The sequence below is a fragment of the Heptranchias perlo genome, chromosome 37 (genome assembly GCF_035084215.1).
Source record: "Heptranchias perlo isolate sHepPer1 chromosome 37, sHepPer1.hap1, whole genome shotgun sequence".
Lineage (NCBI taxonomy): Eukaryota > Metazoa > Chordata > Chondrichthyes > Hexanchiformes > Hexanchidae > Heptranchias > Heptranchias perlo.
The window spans coordinates 10,546,855-10,560,827 of record NC_090361.1 but is presented as its reverse complement, the minus strand read 5'-3'; the positions used below and the strand labels follow the sequence as shown (position 1 = coordinate 10,560,827).

At 43.2% G+C, this 13,973-nt stretch overlaps 1 protein-coding gene across 3 annotated transcripts in view; it reads left to right on the top strand.

The window, feature by feature from the left end:
- Window positions 1–13,973, top strand: part of cc2d1a (coiled-coil and C2 domain containing 1A) — a 109,754-nt gene that overhangs the window by 15,861 nt on the left and 79,920 nt on the right. For all 3 annotated transcript variants that reach the window (XM_067973120.1, XM_067973118.1, XM_067973119.1), the window contains exons 11-19: window positions 1,588–1,660; window positions 2,417–2,541; window positions 3,454–3,568; window positions 4,559–4,731; window positions 7,741–7,863; window positions 10,279–10,337; window positions 11,256–11,372; window positions 12,651–12,724; window positions 13,118–13,176. In XM_067973120.1, coding sequence (XP_067829221.1) covers window positions 1,588–1,660; window positions 2,417–2,541; window positions 3,454–3,568; window positions 4,559–4,731; window positions 7,741–7,863; window positions 10,279–10,337; window positions 11,256–11,372; window positions 12,651–12,724; window positions 13,118–13,176 — 918 coding nt within the window. The remainder of the gene's footprint in view (window positions 1–1,587; window positions 1,661–2,416; window positions 2,542–3,453; window positions 3,569–4,558; window positions 4,732–7,740; window positions 7,864–10,278; window positions 10,338–11,255; window positions 11,373–12,650; window positions 12,725–13,117; window positions 13,177–13,973) is intronic.

The following is a 13,973-nucleotide window of genomic DNA, read 5'->3' as shown; positions in this document are numbered from 1 at the left end:
AATATTTTTCCTATTTAACAGTGGCCTGAATTTTAGGTGATTTAGGTGCTTCCCTCTGATGGGTCACTATTCAGGCTTGCTCACCCTCCCTGGAGTAGATTTTGGCTTTGGGTGATGGTGAGTCGGCAGCCCGTTTTATATATCTCCCCATTTTTATTTGACTTCAGTGGAAATAAAAATAAAATGGGGAGAGATGTAAAACGGGGTGCCGACTCGCTATCACCCATTTTATACTATCGTACTAAGTCACGATCTTTCCCTCTCGCTGTTTATCTTGCGCTCTTTTTAGCTTGTGCACTTTCCTTTTTCTCCTCCTCTTGTATTTTTCTCCACTCGCTTAAAGTGGAAACGGTCAGCGTCGGCTTAAGTGTTTTTCTCGACTTTTATACTCGTGCTGATTTTGTCACTAACTGGGATCTTGTTTACTCTGTCAGCTGGTTCTGTAACAGTCACTGTACGGTGTATAACTGTTCGAGTACAGATTGAGTGGAGCTGTTCCCTTTATAACCTGAAACCTACCCTGCTGCTTAAATTGCCAACTGTTTAGCAATTAGTAAAGTGGTTGATTTTTGATTGTCCAAAGTTGATCTTTTTCTTATCTTTCATCATTGTGTGACTTCAACACACCAATCGTGCTGAGTCTACCACACTGTTAGATAGTCTAATAAATCCAATTACTTGATCTGAATTAACCATTTTGTTTGGTAACTGTCGATCAAAAACCAAAAATAAACTGAGCTGTGACAGTAGCTGATGTCCAACACCAACAGTTTATCTGGTCATTATCACATTGCTATTTGTGGGAGCTTGCTGTGTGCAAATTGGCTGCCGTATTTCCTACATTACAACAGTGACTGCACTTCATTGGCTGTGAAGTGCTTTGGGATATCCTGAGGTTGTGAAAGGTGCTATATAAATGCAAGTCTTTATTGCCGCATCTTTGTCTCCTTTCTAACCTGTATCGCACTGCTGTACACTATGCTCAGCCACTGTTTAACAGTGAGTGCACGTTAAAAGATTTTGTCATACATAACACAGTGAGCAGTGCTGATTTAATTGTGAAAATGTCCCTCTAGTGCTTCTTGACCGTATGGCAGCAGCTTGGTTTGGTAGTTCATTATCAGTTGTGTACTGGGTTATTATCCCTTTTTATAAAATAGTTGCGTTGCATTAAACTTGTGTTATGGCTGATTGAAACTCTTTGTTTCTACCTGGTGATTAGGTGAAGTCTGGTCATAATACCTCTTGCTTGTTCGATGTCTCACCTTTTATTTAATATAATCTGAGTAGAAAGGTGGTGCATGTGCCATGTGGTTCTGAACTGTGTACAAATCCAGTGATTTTGTAAATGGGAGGTTGGAGGTATTCACATTGTGGACTGCTCACAGCATCTCCCCATCATCTCCCATTAGGGAATGTGCCATTTTCCTTGTGTCTGCACTAATTGGGAAAGGAGGGTATAAGGGAGAGTTGACAAGACGATTCGCATCTACTCCTGACTGATGGTGGTGGAGGGGCAGAAAGTCAGCACGGCAATTATTCCCTGCTCTATAAGAGCATGATTATTTGTTTTAATTAATCTTTCAGCAATACCAGGATGCCATTCGAGCCCATAAAGCAGGAAGGAATGTTAATCTTGGGGAACTCCCGGTGCCACCAGGTAAGGAACCAATTTTGAGTCATCTTAATCGTGCGGTGTTTTTGGACAGAACATAAGAACACAAGAAATAGGAGTAGGCCATAAGGCCCCTCGAATCTGCTCTGCCATTCAATAAGATACTGGCTGATCTTTGACCTCAACTCCACTTTCCCGCCCGATCCCCATATCTCTTGATTCCCTTAGAGTCCAAAAATCTATCAATCTCAATCTTGATTTATCTTAATCGTGCTTTTTTTCCCCACCTTCTCCAGTTTCTCTCTGCTGTTCTAGATTCACTGCAGTCCGACACCCAGAACGTTCTGTTGCGATTATTTTGCTGGGATACTGTGAGTGTACGATGCAAAATGGAGATCCACTTTTAAACCTGATCAGTTGCAGTGAAGGTTTTCTTGATTAACGCCTCTGTCCAGATTTATAAATGCTGTTGGTGCCTGTTAATTTGGAAACGAGAGCAGTGTTCAATCATTGCCATTAGGCATTAAATAGTGCTCGTGGATGTAATTGGACATAAGTTACAGCACAGTTGGTGATGAGAATATGTTCAAAAATCAGTACTGGTTACAGTTGTACATCTTTGGTGCTTCATTCCTGAAGCAATCTGCCATGTGAAATGGTCACTCACTGAAAGATGATGCAAAGAACTGTCGATCCTGACTCCTCACGCCTCCCCAGTAGGTGGGACGGTAGCAGAAAAGGCAGTTAAACTCTGCACTTTTATTTTTATTCTAGTGAATTTTTTCTTTCCCCACACCCAAGGTTTCCCACCACTTCAGGGAGCAGAAAGTGGTGCGCAGGATCAAAGCATTGTGGGAGTGCTGGAGAGCGCAATGAAACTAGCCAATCAAGAGGTGAACGAAGATGATGACAATGAGGAGGATGAGGTGAGCTTTCATAATGTGGGGGAGAAAGAGATCCCATTCCGTGCGTCAGCCTTGAGGCGTTAAACGTTCTATCCTCCCCTCTGAGTTGAAATACAGTTTATATCCCACGTGTTACCTCTTAACAGGCAGCAGGGAAGTGAGCTGCTATGAACCTTAATTCTTGTGATTTAGAATTAATAGCAATGAATACTTTCCCACAAGCAGTGTTGCAGTGCAATTAGTTGCTTAGTGCGTGTGTGAGTGGGCTGGGTTAACCAACACTTTTTTTTTCTTCCCTGACCTTTCCAAAAAACCGCAGAGCCTTATTTCTAGCAGCTTTACGCTGAAGTGGATACTGTGCATGCCCTGCGTTGGTGATTTCAGGGCATACCTTTTATATAATGTAGCTTAATCCACCGTCTGATGCAACAATGTGCTCCTTCACCATGTGTTTGAGATGTAGATGAGACACTTCCCCAGAGGAAGTATTCCATATTGAGTATACCGTATTCAGTTAGTTAAGGACTGGAGACCTTTTCTGTGTCTAGCTTTCATCACTCTCTGCTTCTTGCCAAATTTGACCGATTCTTTTGCTGTCTATTGGAGGCTGTGACCCAGGCATCTCTGCCAGCTTGATGTAGATCTGAAATAGTGCCCCTAAACAGAGAGGGCAGGCAGATTCTATTAACTGCATGAATTTAAGCGAGAGTTTAGCATTGTTTCAAGTTTGCATCTTGACAATCATTCTTTTACATAAATGAATTCTAATGCAGCTTTTGCTAATGTATTACTGTGCCCTTTTCCTCCTGCCCAAGAGAGATTGGTTTCTTTTGCATTTACTGAAAAACTGAGCCCTCTAATACTTTGTTTCTGCAGAGTGCACGAATCAACGTGTGAATCTAAGATTTTTTTTCTCCCCACTACTTTTTTAAGCCAGCACAAAGGGCACCTGCTCCGAGACCTACTCAGCCGGCACAGCCATCGGGAGCACAGCAAGCCGCCTCTGCTGGCACGGGGAAACCAGCACCAAAGCAACTGTCAAACAAAGGTAGTACTGAAATTAAACTTTTGGAGGGTGAACAGTCAAACATTCGGATGTATCTCTGATGATCCAAAACTAATTCCTGATCTGGATTTCAGGTTTTCTTGGTCAATTTGTTGAGGGTGAGACCCTCTGAAGCCCCAAAATATTTGGATTTAACAGTCCAACATCTGGATCTGGAGCCCTGGTGGTTGCTTCCACTGAACACTGCTCTGTGCTCCAAATTATGATGTTCCATGCTGATTTGATTGGGCCTGTTTTAATGTGTTTGACTTTTTTTTTGTAAAATATACAAAAAAATTTTTTTGGCGAGAGTGTCGTGGGGTCCTGCTGGAGGGATCTGCAGGGTTTACCAACTTAGCCTGACCTGGGGAGGGAGGAGGACAGTGTGAATACAGGAGCGAAATTAAAACCCAACTCCAGTATATGGAAGAAAAATATGTTAAATTGTTTTGTCATCTGTTATTTTAAAAGCAAGAGTTTTACTAATATACTCATTTTGGTGATTTTTAATCATCTTGGTATGAGTTTTTTTTGAATATTCACATAGCCATGAGAGGAGGAAAAATAATCCCCTTCCCCTTCCTGTACTGTAGGTGTTGACTTGGGGGTACTGGCTGTCTCCTGGTACCTTACCCGAGTGGCCATTCTTCACCTGCGAACTTGATTGAATGATGGCAAACTGTTTGACTGTAGAGGGCATCATGGCCAAGTCTGATCCTGATGTCCACATGCACTTTCCAGAAGAGGTCATGGGACTGTGATCATGTTCAACAGCCATAGCCATTCCCCCTGCCCCCCCCCCCCACAACCTCAGGGGTACAAGGCCACTTGTAGGGCTCACTCTGTCACCCCCTCCTGTTATTACACCAAGCACAGACTGGAGATTGAATTCTGCACCTTCCAGGGCAACAGAAGAGCTCAGGAACGTTTCTCGGAGGAAGGTTTGGTACATCATGGGGCTAAACACTTTCATCTTTTTATTCCTCTCGGCAGCTCAGCAGCAGTTGCAATTCTTGCAGAACAGAAAGAAGCAGTTCATGCAGGCAGCACTCCGTACAAAGCAGAAGAATGATCTTGAGGGAGCAAAATTATATCTTCGGCAGGCAAAAGGGCTGGACCCCATGATCGAGGCTGCCAAGGGTGGGCTGCCTGTAGATATTACCAAGGTAAAAGAACTTTGCTTTGTATAAGAGCCCATTGTGTTATACTGCTACTGCACAATTTTTATCTGCTACACAAGGTCCCTTTCAGGACATCCCAAATCACTTTACAGCCAATGAAGTACTTTTGAAGTGTAGTCACTGTTGTAAGTTAGGAAAAGTGGCAGCCAATTTGCACACAGCAAGATCCCACAAACAGCAATATGATAATGAGCAGATAGTCTTTTTTTTAGTGATGTTAGTTGAGGGACAGCAGGGAAAATTCCTCTGCTTTTCTTCGAAATAGTGGGATCTTTTACGTCCATTTGAAAAGGCAGACAGGGCCCCGGTTTAATGTCACATCAAAAAGACGGCACCTCTTGAGAGTGCAGCACGCCCTCAGTACTGCACTGAAGTATCAGCCTGGATTTTGTGCTCAAGTCTCTGGAATGGGACTTGAACCCACAACCTTCTGACTCCAAGGTGAGTGTGCTACCACTGAGCCACGGCTGACTCTGCTCTAGTTTAACGTGCTTTGGCAGAACTGCATTTTTGCTGAATAAGCACCAGCTCCTTATGGTTAGTACAACAAGTGCTGTGATCTTGGTTAGTTCAGTTAGTGATTGGCCTTTTCCTGTCCACTGCATAGTCCTCTCTAAATTTTTCCTGTAAGTTCTCAATCGTGAAGCACAAAGTGCACCAGGAATATTATGAAAGGGATTTAAAAAAAAAAGTTGATACTTTACTAAATCGCAAATCATATTCAAGTGTTGTCCCCAACAACGAGCCTATGATGTCATTTGAAGTCGTGCAGTGCCATTTTAGAGTTTAGAGTCCAGCAATCATTTTGGGATTGGAGAGAAATTTGGAACTCAAAATGCTGTCGATTCCAGCAGATTTTTCATTCTTGTTGGTTATGTCCTTTTTTTTTCTCCCCAAAGGTATTCACTCCTTGCTGAGGTGATTTCATGGGTGCTAGTTGTCCCTTCAATACCCTGCCCAAATTGTCATTATTCTTGTGAGCCTTAACAGTACAATGACGACAACTTACATTTAGATAGTGCCTTTAACATAGAACGTGTTCCAAGGCACTTAATGAAGGAGGGGCGAAATAAAAACAATAAAGGAATGGATAGTGAAAGAATTAGGAGAGATGAAGGAAAACTTGGTCAATAAGATGGGTCTTTGCAAGGTTTTAAAGCTGGAGAGAGAAGTGGAGAGGAGATGGGGTTTAGGGAGGTAGTTCCAGATTGGGGCTGAGGCAGCTGAAGGCTCTTCCACCAACGATTGGATGAAGGGTGCACAAAATGCCTGAGTTAGCAGACAGGAGGGGACATAAAGTGTGAGGAGGTTGCAGAGGTAAGGCTGAGCAAGGCTTTGGGGGATTTGAAGGTGGGAATTTTCAATTAAGTGTGTTCAGGGTCAGGGAACTAGTATTGGTCAATGAGGATGGGCGTGGTGGGTGAGCAGGGCTAAGAGTGGCTGAATTTTTGACAAATTGGAGTTTGTGGAGGATAGGAGGTTGGCGAGGATGACGTCCAAGAAATCAAGTCTAGAAGTGATGCAAGAGCGGATAAAGGCTTCAGTGGCAGGGAAGTTCTCCCTGGTGTCCTGACCAATATTTATCCTTCAACCAACATCACTAAAACAGATTACTGGTTATTATCGCATTGCTGTTTGTGGGACCTTGGCTGCTGCATTTCCTACATTACAACAGTGACTACACTTCAAAAGTACTTCATTGGCTGTAAAGTGCTTTGGGACGTCCTGAGAGGAATTATATAAATGCAAGTTCTTTCCTTTTTTTTCCTTTCTAATGGGGGTGATGTGGGGTGGGCGTGTGCAAAATTGTGGAGATGGAAGTACGCAGTCTTGCTAATGGATGGGATGTGGATTTTGAAGCTGAGCTCAGGGTTGAACAGGACAACAAGGCTTTGCACAGGCTGAGTGAGCAGCCAATTAGTGACAAGGGATTGAAGTTTATGAAAACAATGGGTTTGGTCTTTCTGATGGTCAGTTGGAAAAGCTTTGACTTGATGTTAGTCAGGGAATCTGACCGCACAAAAGGTGGTCACGGGGTTGAGGGGAGTGATGGAAAGGTAGAGCTCTGTATCATCAGCATACATGTGGAAGCTGATCCTATGCCTGTGGATGATTTCATTGAGGGGCAACATATAGATGAGAAAGAGGAGGGACCAAAGATTAATCCTTGAGGAACTCCATAAGCGTTATACAGGGATGGGAAGGAAAGGCATTGCTGTCGATGCACTGGTTGCCTTCGGCTATGTTTCAGTGGAATCACGCAAGGGAAATCCCACAGAAAAGTTGGGCTGTGGAGGAGAATGAGAGGTCGAGAAGGACAGAGGGACAATGCAGCACAGTCACAGTAGATGTTGTTTGTGGTTTTGGCCAGGATGGTGTCTCTGTTGAGGGTAGAGACAGAGATAGACAGAAGTGATATGGACAAGGAGTTTTGGGAAAGGTGGACACAGAGCTGGGAGGTGATGATATGTTGGAGGATGTTCGAGGGAAAGGAGTTGGAGCTGGGCAGTAGTTGGAGAGGACAGACAGGTCAAGGATGGGTTTCATGAAGAGGGGACATGAAGTGTCAGCAGGCTATGCGATGTGGAAGCTGTACATCCAAGCTCTATCCTATTCTCACCTGATGCCCATATACATGCACGATATATGGAACCACGGACACTGAACGAGGGGTCACTCCAGCCAGTTTTAGCACCCCTGTTGCTGACTAATCACAGAGCACTTCGAGTTGAGAGCATGAAAAAGCAGAGTAGGTCTGTGAGCTCTGTCAGTGTTTCCAGACAGCAGAACAAACTGGCAGCCAGGCTTGGTGCAAACATGCATCTGCTAGAGAATGCCATGCGCACATCCAGATAGAGAGAGCAGCTGGGGACCCAGAGTTCCAGGTTGGCAGGAGCTCTTGTTACATCGGCCGGAGTGAGTTTAAACTATGCTGGCAAAAGGATTTGCGAAGCAGGAGATAGTTAACATTTGTGATGCTCCTTAAATTTCTAGGTACCAGCACCCCCGGAAAACGAGGAGGACTTTATGCTGGTGCAGCGTCGAGGGGTGCACGTCCCCGAGAAAACCGCGGAGCAATACGGTCAGCTGATGGAAGTGCTGAAACAACAGTATGAGGTAAAACCACGTAATATGGGGCGTACAAGGCTAGGGCATGGGGCGTGGCAAAACATCTCCAGTCTTCTGAAAATAATATGGTAATCGTCAAGTAAACAAGCCCAGCCTCATTTAACTAACTCTAACTGAATTTGTGGCAGGGATTCTGATTAGGTTTAAGTTCATTTGGCTCCCATTTTTGTTCCTCCAATTTAGTAAGGACTCTTAATCTTCAGATTCTTAATACTGTGCTCTGCTCCCTAGAACTGCATTAGACCATCTTTTCTTAGTAAGTGTCAAGATAACCTGTAGAATCTACGTATATTTTGGAACAATCTGTAGTACATACTAGAGATTTGATTATACTACTACCTGGAAATGCAGCCCTTCACTTATTCACCATTTTTTTTTATTTTGTGATTTTTGATTTGTTCAGTATGTTCTAAAATCCAGGATATAATTAGCCACTTTAATACAAGTTTTCATGCAGCAGTGTGTCTGAACTTCTGCTGCCCAGTGTAAAAGTTGCAGGTGCTAATGTGATCTATGCACCTTGTTTTATAGTGAAGTTTAGTTATGAGCAATGGATCTCTGACTTGTGTGTGAATAATGGGTTTCTTCTGTATTATAAAATCCCATGGATCCAGTCTTTTCATAAACTTTTAGAAGCGTTCCCCCATCCAAGTAATTATGGCTCTCTGACACTTTTTTTTGTTGCTGGGTCACAACATGGTGGGAGAGAAATTATTGTGGATTTTTACATATCATGATGTAGAATGATGCATAAATTGAGAAGTCTCTATATTGCTCTGCCAGCAGCCACATGATGCTGTATCCTTTTCATGCACAACTGATTGCTGCAGTCCTCCGTGCTCCCTACATAACTGGAAAGAAATGTCTTTGCAATGTTCATACTAGTTGCTGGTATAATTACCCCATGGGATTGTATTACAAAGCTGCAGTCCAGTCTCTGGTAATGCTCATAATCCACTCTTGCAGTAATATGCCTTGGCTCAGTGGATAGCACTCTTGCTTCTGAGTTAGAAGGTTGTGGGTTCAAGTCCCACTCCAGAGACTTGAGCACATAATCCAGGTTGACACTCCAGTGCAGTACTGAGGGAGTGTTGCACTGTCTGAGGTGCCGTCTTTCGGATGAGACGTTAAACCGAGGCCCTGACTGCTCTCTCAGACGTAGAAGATCCCACAGCACTATTCGAAGAAGAGCAGGGGCGTTCTCCCCGGTATCCTAGCCAATATTTATCCCTCAACCAACATCGCTAAATAGATGATCTGGTCGTATTTGCATTGCTGTTTGTGGGACCTTGCTGTGTGCAAATTGGCTGCTGCATTTCCTACATTATACCAGTGACTACACTTCAAAAATACTTCATTGGTTGTAAAGGGCTTTGGGATGTCCTGAGGTCCTGAAAGGCGCTATATAAATGCAAGTTCTTTCTTTCTCTCGGGTTTGTTCATATGTTTAGAAATGCCGCCCAATTGTTCAAAGAGTAAAGCCAGTGCCCAGTGTGTTAGAGCTGCTCAGATCAGAAAGGTCTCCTGTTTGATCTGCAGTTTCTGCTGAGAAAAGTGATTTCAGCCAGGGCAGCAATTGGGTGCTACACTTACCTCAGTGTCTCGAGGTGAAGATGAGGAAAAATGAGCCTACTCCTGATCACATTCCAGAGAGCCCTGCTGGACAGCGATTGTACATGGCCCTCGGGTGAGGACAGCAATGGGCTCGGCTGTGATGTCCCCCCATGGTAAAATAGCCAGTCAATATTTACTGACTAGATTTCCACATGACCACTTGGCCATGGCATTAGAGGGTGCCTGGCACCAGTGGGACCAAACGCCAGAAAGAGTTGGGAGGGGCAAAAAGGAAGAAAATTGAAGGAAAAAAAGGAAAAGAAAATAGTACCCGATGATGTCAAAACTGACCACTTCAGCACTTTGCTGCAAGCAAGAGAAGCCGATATTCAGGTTGTGCCACATGGTGTTATCAGGCACTTCTTACTGACATCAGTCAGAGCGAGAAATGGGAAATGGTGAATGTGCACAATGATTGTGTGTAGGGGGTTGGGGGGGGGAGGAAATTATAAATCTTCGCTCTTGTATCGGGTCAGTAAATGTAGATTTTTAAGATGAACATTTGGACAGACCAGTACTTTAATAATTCCACACCTGTATAGAAGCTAACATCTTTTTGGATGGATATAGCCAGGACAGAGATTTTTGTCAAGCACCTGTCCTACAAACACACATTATAGCAGCAATGGATGTAATATGCAAGATGTGAACTTGCCGTGGTCACATCATCGCCAACGGACTGGAGTGAAGAAAGTCGCACGCGCACACACAACAAAAGACAACTGTATTTGGGAAAAGCCCATTCAATCACTCTGCCTGCTAACGGCCTTGTGTTATGTCTTTCTACAGACGTGTATGCAGTACTCCAAACAATACACACACCTCGGGAGCGTGTCAGAGACCACCAAGTGAGTGCAGATAAACCCTTGACTGTCCGCAACTTGACTTTCCAAAGCATAAAATCTTCAATCATCCGGAGTGAGTTGCAAAGATATCACTTAATGGGGCAAACCCAGTGAAGTCACAAATAACAGGGGGTGAAACTCGATCTGTTTTCCATGTTTCTCAACACTGAGATTATGTTGTAGTCTCCCATGCCTTCTAACTTTACTCTCTTGTCTCCTGCAGGGTACCAGTTGCAGGGCACCTGACCATTTTGCTAGACAGTGACCATGTGTAGAGTCTTTGACCGTATGTTTGGGGTGGGGGGAGGAACAGCACACCACATTCTGCTCTCTAGTCAACCACTGCTGGACAGTGAATCAGCATTGAAAGATGCTTATTCAGAATTGTAAACAATTTGGAATGGAGATCCCAGATACAGAGAATTTATAATTGCACGCTTGATCTCTTGAACTGATTACTTCTGGTTTTCAGACATCACTTCTGGTTTTGGAGCATTTTATTTTGTTCACCAGAATTCCACATGCCTTTTTAGATATAAAGTATGAAGAATTAAATTATTTCAGTAAATGAAGAATCCTTGTGCCTTGATGGTAGACTGTCGTGTCCAATGCTGGTCACTGATGTGCTTAAGTTTAACAGAATTAAAAAACATGATTCTGAGGTTTGAAAACCACCAGGTGCCGGAGCTTAGTGTCTAGGACTGAAATACTGGCTCTCTGATAGTCCCTACTGGCCCAAAGTCAGGCAGGAGAGATTTGAAGCTGCTTTGATTGAATAACTTAAAAGGTCGTATGAAAGGGGAGGGGATTCAAGTTTCTTTATTGCGAGTGAAGCAGAATGTATATATCGATGCTTGAGCTAATTGGAAAGATTTTTTTAAAAATTACTTCATACTACCATTGTGTGTGCTTTTGTTTAAGATTTGAGAAAATGGCAGATGACTGTAAAAAGAACATTGAGATCCTGAAGCGGGCACATGCCCAGGGTTACCCTCTACCCAAGTACCACCATGAGGAGAGGACCTTTCAAGTGGCAAAGTGAGTATCAGCAGCAGAAACATGCAATAGGTTTGGTTCAACTATGGTAATCATTCGAGTTCTGCAATAGTGAACAGTTTGAAAAACCCTTTTAGAATGACTATTTGAGTGATATTAACATGCAGCACTTAACAATTTCATACTCCATTACATTATCTGTGATTTGATGGCGGCTTAACCAGTTGAAAATAAAATAAATTAATTAATCCTACTCCAGGACTTGGGGGCAAATAATCTAAACCAACACATCGATGCAGTCTGGAGGGAGCCTACTTCGTATTTTGGATGAGATGTTAAACCAATGTCTCTCTATGGTTTAGGAGCAAGTTAAAGATCAAATGACACCATTCAAAGAAGAGCAGGGAGTTCCCCTGGTGTCCTGACCAATTTTCCTCCCTCAACCAACACTACGAAAAACAGATTAACTGGTCATTTATCACATTGCTGTTTGTGGAATCTTGCTGTACACACACTGGTTGCTGGGTTTGCCGACAAAACAACAATGACTGCACTTCAAAAGTAATTTGTTTGGATTGTTTCTCGAAGATACGATAAGGTGCTGTATAAATGCAAGTATGTCTTTTTTCGATGATTCTGTTAAATCTTCCCATAATGTTACAGAATCTTTGTAAGGGGGACTGAGTGGCACATTTATGTAGTACAAGCAGTCTGCAGTGTGCTGGAACTTAATTACAGTGCAGGGTGGGTTTAGGACAGCTATGTATGTGAAATCTTTACACTTAAAAATACATGTATGGTGAATATTAGTAATATTGATATAGTATATTGCTTAGTTTTGTTGTGAGTATGTGTGTTAAAAGAGCTCTATATAAATGCAACTGTTAACGGGGAGAAACAGCTATAAGTTCTTCATGCAGTGTATTACTTTCTGGAGTGCAGTGCTTGTTACATGGGCAGTCATTCCACACACATAACATCCCACAATAAAATGAATAACCAGTTACTCTGTATTTTGGTATTAGTGATTTGAGGTGGGAATGTAGACCAAGATTCCCTGTCCTTGTTCAAATAGTGTCATGGGATCTTTAGCTTCTACCTGAAGCTCTGAGACGGGACCTTGGTTTAATATATTTTTCCGAATAACAGCACCAACAACACAGCACTCCCGCAGTACCACACTGGAGTGTCCGCCTAAATTATGCAATCTGGTCCTGATATCTGAACCCTTAACTTTCAGAGACGGAGGTAAGAAACCTACAGTTGAGCTGCGCTGATGCACTAACACATGTTTCGATGTCTGCTTTTGCTTTGTTTCAGGATATTTCCCAACCTCACAAACAGTGACATGATCCTTTTTATCGTCAAAGGAATCAACCTGCAGCCTCCTTCAGGTAGTGAAATTTGGCTGACTATTTTCCAACCCTGTAATATACTCTCATGCCCCAACATGGGCCCTGCATCTGGAGTGAGAAGCTTCATTAAATGCGGAGCAGCTGGCACTTGCTTTAGCTGTTGGCTCTGCAGAGTGTTAGATACAGACAAGCATCTAACAGAACGCCAGCAGTAGCAATACAGAACATGAGAAAGGAAGGTAATGCATTGCAGGAGAGAGGAGCTTATTTTCACGCAGTATTTTCCATTGAGGAGCAATGTTGGTGATGGGTGAGTCTCTAGCAGACTGTGGGGGTGGGGCGGGGGGTAATTTTTTTTTTGAAGAGACTGAAATCTGTGTTACCATGCTGAATCCCAGCTGTATAAATAATGACTGTTTCTATTCTGTTCAGGTGTTGCACCGAATGATCTTGATGCCTTTGTCAAGTTTGAATTTGCCTTCCCAAACTCGGTAAGTACATCATTACACAGATGCACATTGGCTCATTCAGGTGAAGGGGCCAAAGCCCACGGTCCGGGACATCATCCAAACTGAAAAGAATAGGATAGCAACCAAGGTAAATCAGGAGCTCGTGATGAGGTAGCTTTGATTTGGAAGCCTGTATAATATTGGAGGAAGGGAAGGTCGAGGGAAATACGAGAGTTTCACAGTTTTAGACCCTAGAAAAGTGAGTTCCAGTTGGAAGCAATATTATTCATTTATGGAGTGTTGTGAAAAGATCATCCCATGAAGTGTTTTACAGCCTTTATTTTGCTGAAGTGCATGGTTTGTGGCTTAACATGATGATGATGATGTAATGTGTCAGGACTCCACTGAATGTCAGGTTGCACGTGTGCTGTTCACTGATCACATTAGCTTCACGTGGAAGAGAGAGAAGAATAGCAAACAGGGCCACGCCAGGTTGGAGAGCACCAGTCGGAATAATGATGGACAGAGAACTCTAAAAGACAGAGAGGAGCTAACCAAGTAGCCCAAAAACCCCAAAATATGGGAGAAACAATCCCAACCAAGCAAGCGATGGGAACCAACGATTGAGAGGGAGACTCAGGCTAAGTCAGACAAAAGACAGAAGATTCAAGAACTCTGGTGTAAAAGCAACTGGGCACATGCTGAGAGACACTGACTACTGCAAGAGGAAAGGTGGAGGCATGTGCAAATGGTCTAAACTGAAGATGGGGAAAGCCTTCAGTATCAATTAAAGAAACAGGCTGGGATTTTCAGCTTCAGCGCTCCTGACCCACACCGAG